The sequence below is a fragment of the Phyllosticta capitalensis genome, assembly GCF_038381095.1.
Source record: "Phyllosticta capitalensis strain CBS 128856 chromosome Unknown BKA78scaffold_1, whole genome shotgun sequence".
Taxonomy (NCBI): Eukaryota; Fungi; Ascomycota; class Dothideomycetes; order Botryosphaeriales; family Phyllostictaceae; genus Phyllosticta; species Phyllosticta capitalensis.
The window spans coordinates 1,036,632-1,053,811 of record NW_027117439.1 but is presented as its reverse complement, the minus strand read 5'-3'; the positions used below and the strand labels follow the sequence as shown (position 1 = coordinate 1,053,811).

Below are 17,180 nucleotides of genomic sequence, written 5' to 3'. Positions count from 1 at the left end.
TACAACTTTTGCTACCAGGTCTTGTACCCCAGCACCCCAGGTCCAACTAGCAACGGTCCCAGCCAGTCGGGACGTCCCCGGCCAAGCTCGGGCCCTCGAATTGGCTGCGATTTGGTTCGGTCTGAACTTTTTGTCCACTCTACATCAACACTTCGACACCATCACACGACGCCGACAATGGCTGGTCCAATTGCTCTCAGAGCGCGCCAGCTGTGGACCAATGCACCACGCTTGCGGGTCTCAGCATACTACCGGCGAAGCACGCTATCCCGCGGCTTCGCCACCGTCTCCAGCGAGACTGGGTAAGCTCCAGCAACTCTCTTCTCAAAGCAACCGGCTGACAGAAGACTCTGCAGTCGCCCCGCTTACGATGTCGTCGTCATTGGAGGTGGCCACGCCGGCACCGAAGCCTCGACCGCCGCCGCGCGCACCGGCGCCCGCACCGCACTCGTGACGCCGTCCTTGTCGAACCTGGGAGTGTGCAGCTGTAATCCGTCATTTGGAGGTATCGGAAAGGGTACAATGCTGCGGGAAATCGATGCGCTGGATGGCGTCGTAGGGCGCATCGTCGACAAGGCGGGCGTCCAGTTCCGCGTGCTGAATCGCAAAAAGGGCCCCGCTGTATGGGGACCCCGCGCGCAGATTGATCGCAAGCTCTACAATCGGTACATGCGCGAGGAAATTGTGGGATACCCTGGCTTGAGCGTTGTCGAAGGCAAGGTCGCGGACATTGTGGTGGAGAGGGAGGATGTTGGTGAGGGGAGATATGGAAGAATAACGGGTGTGAGATTGGAGGATGGGACGACAATTGAGGCAAAGAATATCGTCATTACAACGGGGACCTTCTTAGGGGGCGAGATCCACATAGGTAGGTCAACCAAATTGGCAAAGGAAAGAAAGTGCTCTGACAACTGCACAGGCCTGGATGTGTTTCCTTCTGGCCGTATGGGTGAAGCTGCAACGTTCGGACTGAGCAAGTCATTAAGAGAAGCCGGCTTTCAGCTGGGCAGACTTAAGACCGGAACGCCTCCTCGGCTAGACAAGAAGACTATCAACTTTGACGTCCTGGATCCGCAACCTGGCGACGAGCCCCCCATGCCTTTCAGTTACCTGAATGACCGGGTACAGGTTGAGAATCAGCTACTTTGCCACATGACATTCACCAACGAAGCGGCGCACGGCATTATCAGAGCAAATTTGGACAAGAGTATACACATCCGAGAAACTGTCAAAGGACCCAGATATTGCCCATCTTTGGAGTCGAAGATTCTCAAGTTTGGACACAAGGAAAAGCACACAATATGGTTGGAGCCGGAAGGTTTCGACACGGATGTGTACTACCCCAACGGGATCTCCATGACGGTACCAGAAGACGCACAGTACGAAATGCTCCGAACAGTGAAGGGGCTGGAAAACGTCACCATGCTCCAGCCAGGCTACGGCGTCGAGTATGACTACGTCGATCCCCGCAACCTGCGATCCACACTGGAAACCAAGAACATCAAGGGACTCTTCCTTGCGGGACAAATCAATGGTACCACAGGGTACGAAGAGGCAGCCGGACAAGGAGTTGTCGCAGGAATCAACGCTGGCCTTTCAGCACAAGACAAAGCACCCTTCACCCTCACACGCGCCGACGGCTACATTGGCATCATGATAGACGACCTCATCACCAAGGGCGTCACCGAGCCCTACCGCATGTTCACCTCGCGCAGCGAATTCCGCATGTCCGCGCGCGCCGACAACGCCGACATGCGGCTCACGGCCAAGGGGCGCGCCGCTGGCGTCGTCAACGACGCACGCTGGTCCAAATTCGAGGACACGCAGTCGCAAATGCAGGAGCTGATTGCCATGCTGCAGCGCGAAGTGCACAGCTCGGCGCACTGGGCGAACCAGGGCGTCGACATCCGGCGCGACACGTCGCGGCGCAGCGCGTTCGAGGTGCTACGGATGAACGGGGTCAACATGGACAAGCTGGCTGCCATCTACCCGGCCATTTCGCAGTACGAGCCGCGAGTGCGCGAGCGCGTCCAGATCGAAGGCGTCTACGCGCCCTACATTGAGACGCAGCAGACGCTCATGCGCGTCTTCCTCCGCGACGAGAACCTCACTCTGCCCCCCGACCTCGACTACGACCGCATCTTCGGCCTCTCGAACGAGGAGCGTCAGCTGCTTGCCGTCACGCGGCCGGAGAGTGTGGGGCAGGCGCGGCGGATCGAAGGCATCACGCCCAACGGGGCCCTGCGGCTTCTCGTCCACGTCAAGCAGGAGGCGAAGAACAAGGCCAAGGAGAGGGCGTGGGTGGAGGTTGAGGCCAAGCTGAAGGAGAAGGGTGCGCTGCCGAGTGCTGAAGAGGATAGGCAGATTGCCGCGGCCGTTGAGGGGACTGCTTGATCTCCTGCGGAGACTACTTGGATCTCACGCGGAGACTTTTGAGACCATGGAGAGCATAATTGCATTGCGAAGGCGTTGTTGGCGTTGGATACCCGGTTGCTTTTGGGTTGAATGCCCTGGGTTCGTGGCGTCGTTACCATACACAAGGTAGATGGCGATTGGCAACTCCAAGACGGCGCGGGGTGCTTGAATGCTCCCTGTAGCTATGCTTTCACAAGTTCGAACGTTCAAGTCTTTAGGTAGCGAGGTGTTTGATCGCTCCCTGTATACACACATCTCGACTTTTAAAATCCGGGCACCTGAGGTTAACTCATGAAACGACCAAGTCCGAGTACATGACAACAGGGAGCATTCGAGCCCCTCGAACCGGTGTTGGCATTCATTTTGCGACCCTCTATGCTGGTACTCCAAAAGTCTCCGTACCGTGTATTGTCTTATACAGGAACCTAGGTTCGGCAGCTCGCATTCGGCCCGATGGTGCTCCGGCTCTCCAAAGACAACCGACATCGCAAGCCTTCGCTCATCATTGTTGTCCCGTGTACATATTCTTATCCATTTGGGCCATCATATTGCCCGGCGTCGGTACGTCTCTGCGACTGCTTGTGTGCTCTGTCGAGATAAGGGCATCGGGTTCCGTGTTGCACCAGATATTACAAACAAGACGCGTCATTCGTGGCCGGCCAGCGACCCCGACGACCCAACATTTTCCTCGCCTTACCATAGTCTCGTTGGTCCGGTGTTCTGACGCATATGTTGTTGAGTTGATTCTTTATATACGTCTCGTCTCTTGTCCAGCCTTTCTTGTTGTATTTCTGTTCCTTGTCTCGCATACAGGGCCGGCTGCCACGAAGAAGAATTTGAAGAGCTTGAGAGAGTAATAATCCCAAAAGAGAAAGATGCAGGCCGTCGTTTTCAAGGGCCCCGGCAAGGTTGCTGTCGAGCAGAGACCTATTCCAAAGATTCAAGAGCCAGGAGATGTCGTGGTCAAGGTCAAGTATTCGGGGCTTTGTGGAAGGTTTGTCATTCTGCTTCCAATCTTCTCCCCACAGTGGGTGACGAGAGAAACAACCCTGGGCATAGTCCCACGTCGTCGCAAGCTCAGGCGCAAGCGCTTGAATGCTCCCTGTGACCACGTTTCAAGAGAGGAAATATTCTCCATGTCCAAGGCACCAGAAGCTTGGAGACTCCCCGTCTGCATGCGTTCTGACTTGGATCCAGGCAATCTCGGAGTTGGCAGTCTCTTTCGTCACCCACTGGGTCCTCATACACTTTTGCATGTCACGTTCATCACCCGTTTCGGCATTGACTGACGCCAGATGTCTTCCAGTGACCTCCACTACTACCGCGGTCTCGAGGCCGCTGGCGACAACCCCGACTTCATCATTGGGCACGAGTTGACGGGCACCATCCACGAGGTGGGCTCGTCGATCAAGAACCTGGCCGTTGGCGACCGCGTCGTGTGTCCCTTCACCATCAGCTGCGGCGAGTGCTTCTACTGCGAGTTGGATCTGTCGTCGCGCTGCGTCAAGTCCAGATGCTTCGGCACGCCCGTTCTCGACGGGGCCCAGGCTGAGTATGTCCGCATACCGCTTGCCGAATCGACCGTCTTCCGCGCTCCAGACGGCATCAAGGACAAGAACCTCATCTTGATGGCCGACATTTTCCCCACCGGCTACTTTGCCGCCCTCAACGGCTTCTCGCGCCTCCCGCTCTCGCGCATCTCGGCCTCGACCGTCGTCGTCATTGGTTGCGGGCCCGTCGGTCTCTGCGCTCTCGTCGCCGCTGCCGCCTACACCCCGGCCCAAATCTTCGCCGTTGATAGCGTGCCATCGCGCCTGGAGCAGGCCGCCGCCATGGGCGCCGTACCCCTGAATTTTAAGGAGGTGGATGTCGCGCAGAAGGTGCGCGACGCGACAGGCGGACGCGGCGCTGACGTCGTGCTTGAAATTGTCGGACTGAGCCCGGCGTTGAGATTGGCGTTTGACGCCGTAAGGCCATTTGGCGTCGTCAGTAGCGTTGGCGTGCACAATGGCGAAATTCCCTTTGCTGGCGCCGAAGGTAGATCCCATCCTTTGAAGCTGATACGAGAGTCGATTTCGCTGACTTGATCATTTCGCAGCATACGACAAGAACATTCAATTGCAGATGGGCCGGTGTCCAGTGCGGTCGTTGTTCCCGCAGGCGTTGGAGGTTTTGAAGGAGCATGAGGAGAAGCTGGACTGCTTGACTGCGAGGCTTATCCCCTTGAGCCAGGCGGTGGAGGCGTACGAGCGGTTTGACAGGGCAGAGGTGCAAAAGTTTGTGTTTGAGATTGGACAGTAGATGAATTGGTGGTCATGGGGTCGGCGCATGTTTGGTGTGGCGCGTAGGGGAGACGGTTTGCATTGGACGTGAGGATGGAGTCGTTTGGAGATTATCTCTTGACAAATTTAGATTTTGAAGTCTTTCATTGATCTCTCTTGAAAAAATGCACTAGATGCAGGGTTAGTGAATATTTTTTTGCCCAGGCCAACCAAAAGTTGCATGCTTGAAACTCGACAATCTGATTGGCCGATGTCGACAAGGTGAATAAAGAAAGCGCATCAACAGAGGTTGATTGACGCCTTGTACTGGAAGTAGAGCCGAGTGAAGTTAATGGATTTCAAGAAGACCAAAAATTCTGACGTGAAAGTCAAGAGGCAAGGCGAAAGTTTGGTGCCCAAGGAGCGAGTGAGGTGGATCAGCGTTTCCCCGATTCGCTGGGTTCGCCACAGTGACGGCGACAGGGAAAAAGCGGTCCAGCACACAGCCAGCAGCCAGCAGCCCCTACCCAGCCTTTGACCTGCACAAAACCTCAAACTGTCTCGAAAGACTTCTTCTCCTTCTTCATCCTCCCACGGCTCCTTCGCTCGACCGTTTCTTTTCCTCTTTGCTTCCACTCCCTCAGGCCGACATCACCACTTGACGTCGCAGCCCTAACCATTATCGTTATCGCTCCAGTAGCGCCGCCCGTGCCCCGCTACTGACGTCCTTCCCGTTCGACCTTCGAAAAATCTTACCCCGGAGTCGACTCTACACCACCACCCCTCCGACCCATCGACCACCGAGCATCCACCATGGTTTCCGCATCCAAGGCCGCTCGTCAAGAGAAGCGCACCGCCGACGGCAAGGGCAAGCCCAGCCTCAAGGAGAGAAAGGCTGCCAGGGAGGCTGCCAAGAATGGCGGCGAAGGCGCTGTCGACGGAGCCACCGAGAAGCTCGAGAAGCTCACCATGCAAAAGGATGAGCACGGCGTCTCTGACCGCGTCACCACTGGTGTCCTGGCTTCACTCGAGGCCAGTCGCGACGTCAAGATCACCTCCGCCTCCCTCGTGTTTCACGGCAAGGTCCTCTTCAACGACTCGACCATCGAGGTCAACTACGGCCGCCGCTACGGTCTGCTCGGTGAGAACGGCTGCGGAAAGTCCACTCTGCTCCGTTCCATTGCCGCCCGCGAATTCCCCTTCCCCGAGCACATTGACATTTACCTGCTGAATGAGGGTGCACCCAAGACCGACGTCGGTGCCCTCGACTGGGTCGTCGGCGAGGCCCAGGCCCAGCTGGAGAGGTTGGAGAAGCAGGCCGAGGAGATTCTCGAGGACCAGGGTCCCGATTCTCCCACCCTGATGGAGCTCTACGAGGTAAGTCTGATGAAAGTGTATCAATGCATTGCACTGCTAACTCTGCGCAGCGCATTGACGACATGGACCCCAGCACCTTCTCAACCCGCGCCTCGCTCATCCTGACTGGTCTCGGTTTCAACAAGAAGACGATCCAGAAGAAGACCAAGGACATGTCTGGTGGTTGGAGAATGCGTGTCGCCCTTGGCAAGGCTTTGTTCGTCAAGCCCTCGCTGCTGCTTCTCGACGACCCGACTGCCCATTTGGACCTCGAGGCCTGCGTGTGGCTTGAGGAGTACCTCAAGAAGTGGGACCGCACCCTCATCCTCGTTTCGCACTCGATGGACTTCCTCAACGGTGTCTGCACCAACATGATTGACATGCGCCTCAAGACCCTCCTGTACTACGGCGGTAACTACGACTCGTACATCAAGACCAGGACCGAGAACGAGGTCAACCAGCAAAAGGCGTACGAAAAGCAGCAGGAGGAAATCAAGCACATCAAGAAGTTCATTGCTTCCGCTGGTACCTACGCCAACTTGGTCAGGCAGGCCAAGTCTAGGCAAAAGATTCTTGACAAGATGGAGGCCGACGGTTTCATCGAGCCCGTTGTCCAGGACCGCGTCTTCACCTTCCGCTTCGCTGATGTCGAGAAGCTGCCTCCTCCCGTCCTGTCGCTCGACAACGTCACCTTCTCGTACTCGGGCAACAAGGAGGACAACCTCTACGAGAACCTCGACTTTGGTGTCGACATGGACTCTCGTACCGCCCTGGTCGGTCCCAACGGCGTTGGCAAGTCTACGCTGCTGCGCATCTTCACCGGCGAGCTGTCCCCTACCAGCGGAAGCGTCTCTCGTCACACCCACTTGAAGCTTGGCATGTACTCTCAGCACTCCGCTGAGCAGCTTGACCTGACCAAGTCTTCTCTCGACTTTGTCCGTGAGAAGTTTGCCCACATCTCCCAGGACTACCAGTACTGGAGACAGCAGCTTGGTCGCTACGGCCTTTCTGGTGAGGGCCAGACCGCCTTGATGGGCACGCTGTCCGAGGGTCAAAAGTCGCGTATCGTCTTCGCCCTGCTCGCCATTGAGTCGCCCAACATGTTGCTGCTTGACGAGCCTACCAACGGTCTCGACATTCCTACGATCGACTCCCTTGCCGATGCCATCAACGCCTACAACGGTGGTGTTGTCGTCGTGTCCCACGACTTCAGGTAAGCTTCCTAATGTGATACGTAAAACAAATTGCTAACGCGGATTCAGATTGCTTGACAAGATTGCCAAGGACATCATGGTCTGCGAGAACAAGACCGTCCGCAGATGGGATGGCTCGATCGGAGAGTACAAGAACTACCTCCGCAAGAAGATGGTTTCGGCCGGCGCTGTCTAGACGTCTTCGGCCACTGTACATGCGAGTGCGAGCAAGGGAAGCTAGACGCGGGAGACGGACTCGGGACAACACGAAAAAGGCTGGCTCTTTTTTTCTCCTAAACCTCTTTTTCCTCTTTCGGCCGGCCTTTCGTCACACATGATTGACATTAGAACTGCATTTGGGGGGGACTGGTCTGTCTCGTCTCGCCGCGCTGCGGCTTCCTGCATTTCGTTTTTCCCACCGCGCTGGGTAGATTGGGTCGCACGCACGCACGCCGCATCCGATTTCCAGCCAAGTAGATTCACGACGCATCAAAAGCCGAGGAAGGAGGGAGACCGAATGGCTCACGAGCCAGAGAGATTTGGGGACGCAGAGGTGGCGGGAGGGAGCAAAAAAAATGGGATTCGTTGGGTCGTCGTTGACCGCAACGTCGAGCCGATGCAAGGTTTGGGTTCGGTCAACACGTTTTTTCTTTTTTTCATCTGCTTTTTCGTTTGCTTCTTGGGATAGATGGGTGCGGAGTTAGCTCTTTGCCACTTGCGCTGCTGGTGCTTTCCAAAGTACTATGCGGTCGCCGTCCTAATTGACGCGAATATGACCGACCTCGAGGTTGCTTGACCGACCTCCTTGACCTAGACTTAGTTAGAATGCGAACAAGGACTTTTTTGAAGAATCGGACGTGTGCTGTGTGTCTGAGTCGGCTGGTCATAAGTCGTGTCATCGTCCATCTACCTCACCACAACCTTTCCCAGCAATCTAGATCCCGAGCATCGACCACTGCCCCGATCAAGCCTCTCGCCCTATGACGCCTCGCAGGTCTACAAATAGCTCTCTCGCGCACAGGTCAATGGTGGTGTGCGGAGGGAATGTGTGGTCAAACACGCCACCGTCGACGCGCTCCCGCTTGCGTGCGCCACGCCTCGCAGCGCCGTCGACGTTGGTGATTTGGTGATTTGTGGGTGTGTGGTCGTAGGTGGGAGGTGGATGGGTATGGGTATGGGGATGGAGATTGGGAGGGAGGTAAGAAGAGGTAAAAGAGAGAAAGGGAAGGAAGTCTATCGCTCGTTCCTTTGCCTCGATGATTGCATAGTGAGTAAGGACGTCTGACTGCCTCTGCCGTACGTAGCTCTTGAATCGAATCGCTCCATCTCCTCTCACACACACATCTCAGCTACATGCGTGGGGCGGCCCCTCGTTTAACACGTGGGTGGATGGGTGCTCCAATTGCGGCAGATGCCATCATGCTGCTGGTCAATTCGGCATTCATTAGTCGTCAGTCGTCACCAGACATCAATTCCCGGCGTCATCGAAATCCCCCACCCAATTCAAGTCTAGGATGCGCATGTCAAGCCCAGCGGGTGGCATGGATGGGAGGTTCAAGTCAGAGGGAGGGGAATTTTCGAGGGGAGGAGCCATTTGCATCATCATCATCAGAGGTAAAATGGTGATTCATCTCACGTCGACTTTTGACGAAGGAGCCCTCCTTGGTTGATGTGTATATATATACTGCCACCAACAAGACTGTGCTCGAATTCAAAGAGTTGCAGATACTACGCACAATATTCGGCCAACATCTCCTGCAGGCAGACACAGACAGGCAGAGCCGCACCGCCGCCTCCAAGCAGGGCGGCGATCGGTGGTGGAGCATCAGTGGTGCGTGGTGGCGCGCGCCGGCCCTCCACTCAACGAGGCGCAAGGCTTACGGCGGCGGTGCGGCGAAGAAGGGGGCGCTTCTTCTACCTACTAGCGCGTAGGGCAGAGCACGGCGGCGGTGAGTAGAGGAGGAAGGAAGCGCGCGCGTGCGGCAGTACGTGCGGAAGGGGATTGAGAAGAGGGCTTGGAGGAATGGCAAAAGTGGGATGGGAGGTGCCAGGGAGCAACCGAGGTGCTGTTTTTAGACTGGTGGTGAGAGAGAGGGCTTTGGGATCGCGATTTGGATTTGGATTTGGATTGGGATCGATGATGCCGTTTGACGCCGCTCAAGGCGTTGGGTCAGAAGCTGTACATAGAGTGGGGGAGTTGGTGTTCTTTTTTTCCTCTGCTCTGTGCTATCTTGAGATGCAATTGATGATCTGCTTGGGGCTCCTGATCAGTCTGAATTTGGACTTCGGCTACGATGGGTCGGGCTCGAGTGGTAGAAGACCGATTGCCGATCAGATGTGCGGCGCGCGGACCCGGGTAGGGTGGTGTGTGCGGATGGGGTAGGTGACAAGGTGAGGCGAGAGACTTGGAACAGAACGAAACCAAGAACAAGGAAAGAGTCTGGACCGTCGACGTCGGCCTTCTCGTAACGTGATGGAATGAAGGGGCGGCAACGGCGACGGCGCGAGTACCTACGGTGTAGCGTCCTTGGACCAAGACAGGTACAGTACCTGCGTAGCCACGCGTAGAGGTGACGGGAGGTCCATGTGGCATCATCGGCAGGCGCAGGACGCTACCCTAAGCAGCAGCGGCGGTGTGGAATTTTTGGTTCAAGCCAAACGCGTTCTGACGGCATGGGGCGTATGCGTGTGATTGGGAAGGGGTTGCGGCACGAGCCTTTGGCGCGGCGCCGGCGTCGAATGGCCGTTTGCGAACCTCTGGTCCTCAGCGTTGAAAGCCCCATTGTTCAAGGCGGAGCTTGGTGCGGCTGATGGCTGCCCTGTGATGGAGTGGGTCCTTTGGGCTGTCACAGTACAGACGTCCAGTGATGGGCAGCAGGACCCGGATGGAGCGGCGCGAAGGATTGCACCAGAAGTGGGTGCGGGAGGATTTGGCTCGGGCAGTGCTCTGGGGCCGGCAGGTCATGGAGAATAGGTAGAACAAGATGGAGCCTCACAATGGGCGCCTGAAGAGATGGATGGTGCTGGATGCTGCCTAGGTAGTTTGGAGATGTGGGTTTGCATGGGGGCGGGCCTGACTCGCGACAAGTCGACAAGCCGCCAACGAAAGGGTCCAGAGGGTCGAATGACTGGAATATGGGCCGCAGAAGGTTGAGGCGTTAATATCCAGAGTCTAAGTGACATGCGGCTGCCGCAGGCCGTGGCGGCACGGCGGGGTCTCTCGCCACAAAGGGTCAGAGAAGAAGAGGTCGCGAGAGAAATGGCCGGTCAATGACAGCGCGCAGAATTCATGTGAAGAAACCGGAGCACGGTAGAGTCGTCTCGTTTCAGGTTGGGCCATGTCGTTTTTGGCCACGTCAAGCAAAGTGGAGATGTTTCTGCGGCCAATGACGAGAAGTAAGAATGTTTACTCGACACCCCCGCACGTCGCATTTTCCCGAACAGGAAACATGTAAATAGTGTCGCGGGCGGATGGGGCTGAAGTTCACCAGTGGGACGGAAGCTTCGGACGGGCGAGGATATTGCACGCGGAAAAAGACGTGACAGCAAACGTCGCAAGAAATAGATGTTGAATCAGAGATAGGTGGGAGCACATGGCCTCCACAGAGATCTGCCGGGCGGGGCCACGGCGGGTGATGCGATATGATATGCGCGTTGATCAGAGTCGGGCGAGATGCGACGGCGGCGGGCAGTTGGTGCGACCTCTGCCATCTCTGGCGGGTTTCAGCAACGGCATTCTTTTGGTGTTTGCGCGAGGCGGGCGTAGGCTTGAGTCTCTTCAAACGCCGGGCTTGGTGGATTGCAGCCCAGGTGTGCCCAGCTTTTTCTTTGAGAGCATGTCCTTGCTTCGTCATAGCCCGTGTGGGGGGCCCCGGCCAATGCCAGCTCAGAACGACAGGCTGCTAGCGCCTGCGGGACCGTGGGGCCCTGTCTGCGCGACCACCCCGAACCACCTCAAGTACTCGACGCGCCGTCAGCACCGACAAGTCTCACTTCCTTTTCGTGTCTTTCTCAACGACTTCATATCACTCTCCATCGTCGCCCCTACACCATTACATCATCCCTTGACAACCACTTCTTTGTCGCGCCTGACCTCGTCCTCCCCCGCCGACCTCTTGGCACAGACCCCCAAGCGCCCATCTCCACCAGCCGAGAGCACCTTGTAAGACGTCCTCCCTTGACTTGGTGCAGACGCACGCCCGACACTCCATCTCACCACCAAAAAGATCGCCCCATCCATCAATCCGCCCAGCTCTACGCCCAGCCACTTCATCTCCCGAAACGCGCCCGCAAAATCGACTACTTCTCCGACGTCCCGCCCGCTGTCCGTCCCCGAAAGAGACCGCCCCCGTCGCCAACACCACCGCTCCACCATCACCACCACTTGCCGAAATCCGCCGTTTTCTCGCGTTTTTACGTGTCAATCCCGTCTCCCGTCCCGCTGCGTCCGTTTGCGACGCCCCGCAACCCCTCAAAATGGCTGCGACGCGTCGCCATGCCGCGCCGCTGCAGATTTTCCAGGACCCCGTCAACTCGTTTGACCACGACGAAGCCGCCTTTCTCTCCGCCTTTGGCCCAGTAACCGACGTATCCTCCTCTCACCACACGCTGTTGAATCCGACCAGCTCCGAAGCCAGTGGCCAGTCGCCGCACAAGCATCATGGCCACTCGAGCTCACCACCTCCGCACGCCCTCGCCGAGTCCAGCATCAACTCCATCTCCATCCCCCCGCCGAGGCGCAATGACTTTACCACGGACTCGCCAATGAAGCGCTCATCGAGCATGTCGAGCATGACGCCGCAGATGCCCAGACAAGGCCCCCTCTTCACCACCTTTCCCTCCTCCGTCATGGACAAGGAGAACAACTTTTCCGCCATCTACGGCGACCACATGATGTTGCCGTCGGATTCGCACTACCACCAAAAACCCCTCTCCAAGAAGAACACCCTCGACTCGGCACCGTTGCGAGACAGGAATTCGAAAAAGTCTAAGACACAGGACGCCGATCAGGACAAGCCCATTCCTGCGCCCAGTGAGATGCCGCCCGTCGAGGACGAGGGCACCAAGCCCGCCTACAGCTACGCCACTCTGATTGGCATGGCAATTCTCCGCGCTCCGCAGAGGCGCCTCACCCTAGCCCAGATCTACAAATGGATCTCAGACACCTTCAGCTACTACCGCAGCGGCGAGACCGGATGGCAAAACAGCATCCGCCACAACCTCAGCCTCAACAAAGCCTTCATCAAGCAGGAACGCCCAAAGGACGATCCTGGAAAGGGCAATTATTGGGCCATTGAGGCTGGATTCGAGCGTCAATTCCTCAAGGACAAGCCGCGCCGCATTGCCAACCCCGACAACTTTTTCCCGGCTACACAGAGCGACTTTTCCTCGAGACCGGCGACCGCTCCGACAAGGTCGGCGCCGCCCCCCATGGCGCCCTACCCTCTCCAATCAACCCCTGTCAAGGATAGCATCGACTCAAGCAAGTTCCCTGACGAGACGGAGCTGTCCTCGGACGCCACCATTCCTGCTTCTGATCCAGCCATTCACGACGGTCAAGATGCCAGCAGTGGTCAAGAGAACGAAATGCCGCCGCCGGCCCACGTTCTGCGCTCTTCTCCGCCGCCTGCCGACATCGCCTCGTCTCCACCGCCCGCCGCCATGTCGGCCAACCCTCAGCACGAGGGAACCCCTCCGCGTACTCTGCGTTTTCAGTCCACCAGCCGATCAGGCGGCCGCAAGCGCAAGTTTGCTGCCCTCGGCGACAGCGGCTACTATTCGTCAATCGAGTCCTCCGCCATCAAGGCCGCCGCCCTTGGCCCCATGCCCGCCTCGGACGCTGATTTCAACGACCGTCGTGAGCACAAGCGCGGCCGTGCTGAAGAGGAGATTGCCCGCATCCGCAGCTCATCTTACGACAGCCCTACCAAGGGCCGTCCCAACTTCCAGCAGCCATGCCCCATCTTCGCCTCGTCGTCGCCTTTCCGACCATTTGACAAGAACGCTAGCGACTTGCAGACGCCGCTGACTCCAGCCATTGTCTTCAAGAAGCCTGCTAAGCCGCCGGCGTCTGTCTCTCCCAACACCAATCTTAGGAACCACCGCAAGCGCATTCAGGAGCTCATTGGCTCACCCGACAAGACGCTTGGCGTTCTCTCAGAGGGACAGCCATGGAGTCCTGCTTTTCATCTTCCTGACGAGGAACACTTCAACCTCACAGAGGAGCACTTCAACGAGAACTTTGACGTCTTCAACGATAGCCCCCTGCGCCAGGTCTACTCTGCACGTGGCTCTCCTGAGAAGCGCATGTCTGCCAAGCGCCCCTCGAGCAGCCGTGCCATTACCTCTTCCAACATTCTCGCCGACATTACCGGCAGCCGTGCGAATGCGACCCCCGAGGCGTCCAAGGACTGGCTCAAACCACCTTCGCACGGTAGAAGCTTTTCCGACTTCTTTACCGGCAAGCAACCGAGCCCGTCCAAGACACCAGGTGGCAGCAACACTGACGAGCTCTTCGGTGTCGATCTCCACTCTGATGACGCCGAGGAGCCTGGTCTGGGCTTCGACATTCTGCAAGGCTTCCAGAAGATTGGCGCCCGCCAGGCGCCTCAGCAGATGGAGAGCCCAACCAAGAGGGCTTCCAGGCCCGGCATGAACCGCCGCTACACCACCTTCCTCTGAGTATTTTGCCCGCTCTTCTCCACGCTCACAATTGACGCTGGCTTCCCTCCTCGACATTGGCGTGTGAATTTCGTTCGGACTCGGCGTTTTGGTTTTCAATTGGGACGAACGGGCGGACACGACTGCTATGACCTCGTTCCTACTTGACGATCGTTACGTGTTACGAATGATACCCCACGCGCAGGTGCACTTTGACGCTCGCGCCTATTACACAACACCAATACCTTACTGCAACACTCCCCGAAACCCGCGCCAGCAGCAATTGCAGCCACCCAACCTCGACTCTCGCGCAAACAAACGAAAATTGGGCAATCAGTGCCTTTATATTGAGGCCGTCTCTTGAACTGCTCTTCGGCTCAACTCTTAGCCACGTCCATTTGGACTCGGACGAGTTGGCACCACCACTTTCTCATCAGCAATTGGTGGATCCATGACTTGATAGCATGTATTGGGTCTGTCTGTTGGAGGATACAATGTCTGCGTAATTAGCAGGCGCGCTAGTGGAGCGATCTTGCGCCTTTTCTCACTCTTGTCCTCTTTTCTCTCTTTTTCTTCTCAATTGTCTAGGTTTTCTCTTAAATCTTCTCCCTCCTTGGTTCGTGTGTGACTGCTGACTGTGTGATCTTTTCAATCTCTGATTCTTTGGCTTCTTGTTTTCATCATGTCGTTCCTTGGGAATCAATATAGCGTAGCGTTGATATTACTTTTGTTCTTGGTTTTGGCTTTTGGTTCGGTTTGGCACGGCACACAGCGGCAAAGCTTGGGCTGGTACCGGTTTATCATTTCTTCTCGGATCTCTTTTTACAACTCGGTTCTTGTATCTGCGTTTGGGCGACTTTGGATTGGATTGGATTGACCTGGTTTGGTTTTGGGATATGATTGGGATTGGGATTGGGATCGGATCGGTTTGGTTTGGCTTGGATACGGCGAGCGAGCGAGCGACCTTTTTTTTTTTTTTTTTTTCGAGTACACACTATTACTCCTATCGAATACTTCCACGTGCCATCAATTTTGTGCTGCGTCTTGGTGACGAGAGTGACACGCATGTGTATTTTCTGGTGGACTTTGCCTGACCTTGAGCCCCTGTCCATCATGAGTATTGCGCCCATTCATCCCCCTTCCACGTCTCCATCCAGATTGTAAGATACCATTCGAGTGAGTCACAACAGCAGTCAATATGAGCAGCAGCAGCACATGCTTGCACGCCTCAATTCGCGTCGTCTACCCAAACTTTGGCATTTGTTCAAAAGCCACGCACGCACGCAGCGAGGAGCGAGCGAGCAATGGAAGCACTCACTCAATATTGCGTCGTGCCCCATGCACATCCACGGACCTTTCCATCTCGGCGCCAATTCCACCCCAAGTCCCCCCTCCTACTCCTCCTGCTCCTGCTCTTCCCTCACTTCAGCCCTGCCATGTCTGGCCGGCCTCCTCGGCCTCAGTCAGCTCGTCTTGCCCTCACCTCCCACCATGTGTCTCCATCACCTGAACTCACATTTCCCCCCTCATCCCAACCTCGACCACCAACCTCGGAACCAGGAGCTAGCTCCCCCCAACGCCTTGCGCCAGGTACCCGACCGACGTAACCGACTCCAACGCACCAGCCAATCGAACGCGGCGGGCGGGGGAGGGCACGGCGCGAGCCAGGAGAAAGAATCATCGAAGAAAAAGTCAAACAAATGCCACGCCTGCCACGTCACACGCCCTTCCCCCCCCCCCCCCCCCTACCTCCTGGCTCGCTCGCGGTCGGTCGGTCCGCCGGTGGTCGGCTACTTATCTGTTATGACAGACACGCCCCCCTCTCTGTTCCCTGCCGCCACTGTCATTGCCGGAGCGAGTACCGGCCGGCTGGGTGGTGGGTGGACGGGGAGGCTCCTGGCAGGGCGAAATGACGTGGGACATGGTGGAAAGCTTGACGGGACTTCAGATGACGGACTGCGCGGGGTGGAGAGGGAGAGTTCGGATGACGGAGACGCGAGACGCGCGAGAGATGGATTGTGGGAGGGACGTGGGGGGTGTAGAGAAACGCGCGACAGCTGACGAATGGTTGATGGATGACGATTGATTGAATGAAGGTTGGTTGATTGGTCCCGTTGAGTGTTTTGAATTTTTTTTGGCTCTTGCTCTAGTGCGTATTTTGTGATGTTGGGTATCTTTGATGTTCATGGGCTGGTTGACTCCGTTTGAAAGACCTTCTTTTTCTGCCCCGGATACTCCTCCCACACACGCGGGCTCGATGGAAAGATGGAAGGAATAAAAGAACCCAGTTCAAAAAGCGACCCCGGGACCCCAACTCCGCATCCTCTCCCACGCGGTATTCTCCAAGCCTTTCTCTTTTCCCCTTCAGCATTCTTGTCCCTCCCTGTTCGACGCGTCTAATCGCTGCTCGCGCAGCCCTGGCATCCACAACTGATGCACTGAATGGCCTGATCCTCCTTGAGCTGGTCGCGCGGCACGCGGCAGATGCAGGTCGAATTGAAGTTGGTCTCCTTGGTCTGGATGCAGCGCAGGCAGCACAGGTTCTCGTAGCCCTGCTTCTTCCACTTGGCAATCAGGTTCGCGTCCGCCTTGCCGTTTTTGATGCACCAGTCGTACAGCGCGCGCGAGATCTTTTCCGAGGTGTACAGTTCCCATATGTAGCGTGATCCTAGTCGAGGCCGGCTGGTGTTAGCTTCCGCTGTCAGGACTGGCGGGTCCTTTGGGAAAAGTGCTTACGCTTGTGTGTGATTTGGAAAATGGGCCATTGTGTCTCCTGCCGCTTCTTGCCCTCGTGGCTCGAGTTGATGGCGTCCTTCATTTCGTTCTCGTACTCGAGCAGCGTGTCTTCGATGTCTTCGTAGCCCTCCGGCGGTGCCTTTTTGCGGCCGTAGCCTTTGGATGTGCGGACGACGGGCATGATGCGGTAGGTTTGCGGTTGTGGCGAAGCTCAAGAAGTTCGCCCAATATAGTCCGTACTCGGAGCTTTGGTTGACAGTTTGGGGTCGCGAGTTTGCGCGCAGCTTGGGTCAGAGGCGGGGTGAGAGGCGCAGTTCTTGCCAAATCGTTAGCCGCTGCGGTGGCACGAATGCGCGTAGACTTTGGTGGCCAGAGATGCGACGGTACTTACGTGAAGAGGAGAAGAAGAAGTTGGATGAGGCCCTGCGCAAGTCAGTGGTAGAAGCGGCGCCGTCTCTTGGCCCGTGAACGGCTTACGTGATGTGCGGCTCCGCGTTGCCCACCGCCGCCCAGAACGTCAGTCGGTGCGCAGCTACCACACGCCTTCCCCGGACGGTCG

General features: G+C 56.9%; 6 protein-coding genes across 6 annotated transcripts; 5 read left to right on the top strand and 1 right to left on the bottom strand.

Moving 5' to 3' along the window:
• Nucleotides 1-177: 177 nt before the first annotated feature.
• BKA78DRAFT_329125 (glucose inhibited division protein A-domain-containing protein) lies at nucleotides 178-2,453 on the top strand (the record flags this gene model as incomplete). Its single annotated transcript, XM_066889643.1, has 4 exons — nucleotides 178-302; nucleotides 357-868; nucleotides 920-2,332; nucleotides 2,407-2,453. The coding sequence occupies 4 exons, from the start codon at nucleotides 178-180 to the stop codon at nucleotides 2,451-2,453; spliced, it is 2,097 nt and encodes a 698-aa protein (XP_066749031.1).
• Nucleotides 2,454-3,290: 837 nt separating this feature from the next.
• BKA78DRAFT_291054 (threonine dehydrogenase) lies at nucleotides 3,291-4,716 on the top strand (the record flags this gene model as incomplete). The annotated part of the gene is made up of 3 exons (XM_066885835.1): nucleotides 3,291-3,409; nucleotides 3,722-4,452; nucleotides 4,514-4,716. The coding sequence occupies 3 exons, from the start codon at nucleotides 3,291-3,293 to the stop codon at nucleotides 4,714-4,716; spliced, it is 1,053 nt and encodes a 350-aa protein (XP_066749030.1).
• A 773-nt stretch (nucleotides 4,717-5,489) lies between these two features.
• On the top strand, nucleotides 5,490-7,421 carry BKA78DRAFT_291053 (P-loop containing nucleoside triphosphate hydrolase protein; the record flags this gene model as incomplete). The annotated part of the gene is made up of 3 exons (XM_066885834.1): nucleotides 5,490-6,053; nucleotides 6,104-7,245; nucleotides 7,295-7,421. The coding sequence occupies 3 exons, from the start codon at nucleotides 5,490-5,492 to the stop codon at nucleotides 7,419-7,421; spliced, it is 1,833 nt and encodes a 610-aa protein (XP_066749029.1).
• Nucleotides 7,422-11,701: 4,280 nt separating this feature from the next.
• On the top strand, nucleotides 11,702-13,906 carry BKA78DRAFT_329122 (uncharacterized protein; the record flags this gene model as incomplete). The annotated part of the gene is made up of 2 exons (XM_066889642.1): nucleotides 11,702-13,658; nucleotides 13,716-13,906. 2 exons carry the CDS (start codon nucleotides 11,702-11,704, stop codon nucleotides 13,904-13,906), a joined length of 2,148 nt encoding a protein of 715 aa, XP_066749028.1.
• A 974-nt stretch (nucleotides 13,907-14,880) lies between these two features.
• On the top strand, nucleotides 14,881-16,113 carry BKA78DRAFT_6630 (uncharacterized protein). Its single transcript, XM_066893546.1, has one exon. The coding sequence runs from the start codon at nucleotides 15,101-15,103 to the stop codon at nucleotides 15,944-15,946; it is 846 nt and encodes a 281-aa protein (XP_066749027.1). The 5' UTR covers nucleotides 14,881-15,100; the 3' UTR covers nucleotides 15,947-16,113.
• Nucleotides 16,114-17,179, bottom strand: BKA78DRAFT_6687 (cell cycle control protein cwf14). The gene is made up of 3 exons (XM_066893556.1): nucleotides 17,099-17,179; nucleotides 16,622-17,044; nucleotides 16,114-16,553 (listed from the first exon to the last, which is right to left on the bottom strand). The coding sequence occupies exons 2-3, from the start codon at nucleotides 16,800-16,802 to the stop codon at nucleotides 16,282-16,284; spliced, it is 453 nt and encodes a 150-aa protein (XP_066749026.1). The 5' UTR covers nucleotides 16,803-17,044; nucleotides 17,099-17,179; the 3' UTR covers nucleotides 16,114-16,281.
• Between the last annotated feature and the right edge of the window lies 1 nt (nucleotide 17,180).

Bases quoted from the DNA above. Each gene is read 5' to 3' on its own strand.
- BKA78DRAFT_6630 (XM_066893546.1), top strand. From the start codon at position 15,101: ATGCTTGCACGCCTCAATTCGCGTCGTCTACCCAAACTTTGGCATTTG.
- BKA78DRAFT_6687 (XM_066893556.1), bottom strand. From the start codon at position 16,802: ATGCCCGTCGTCCGCACATCCAAAGGCTACGGCCGCAAAAAGGCACCG. The intron at 16,554-16,621 runs GTAAGCACTTTT...GGCCTCGACTAG, and splicing joins TTTCCAAATCACACACAAGC to GATCACGCTACATATGGGAA.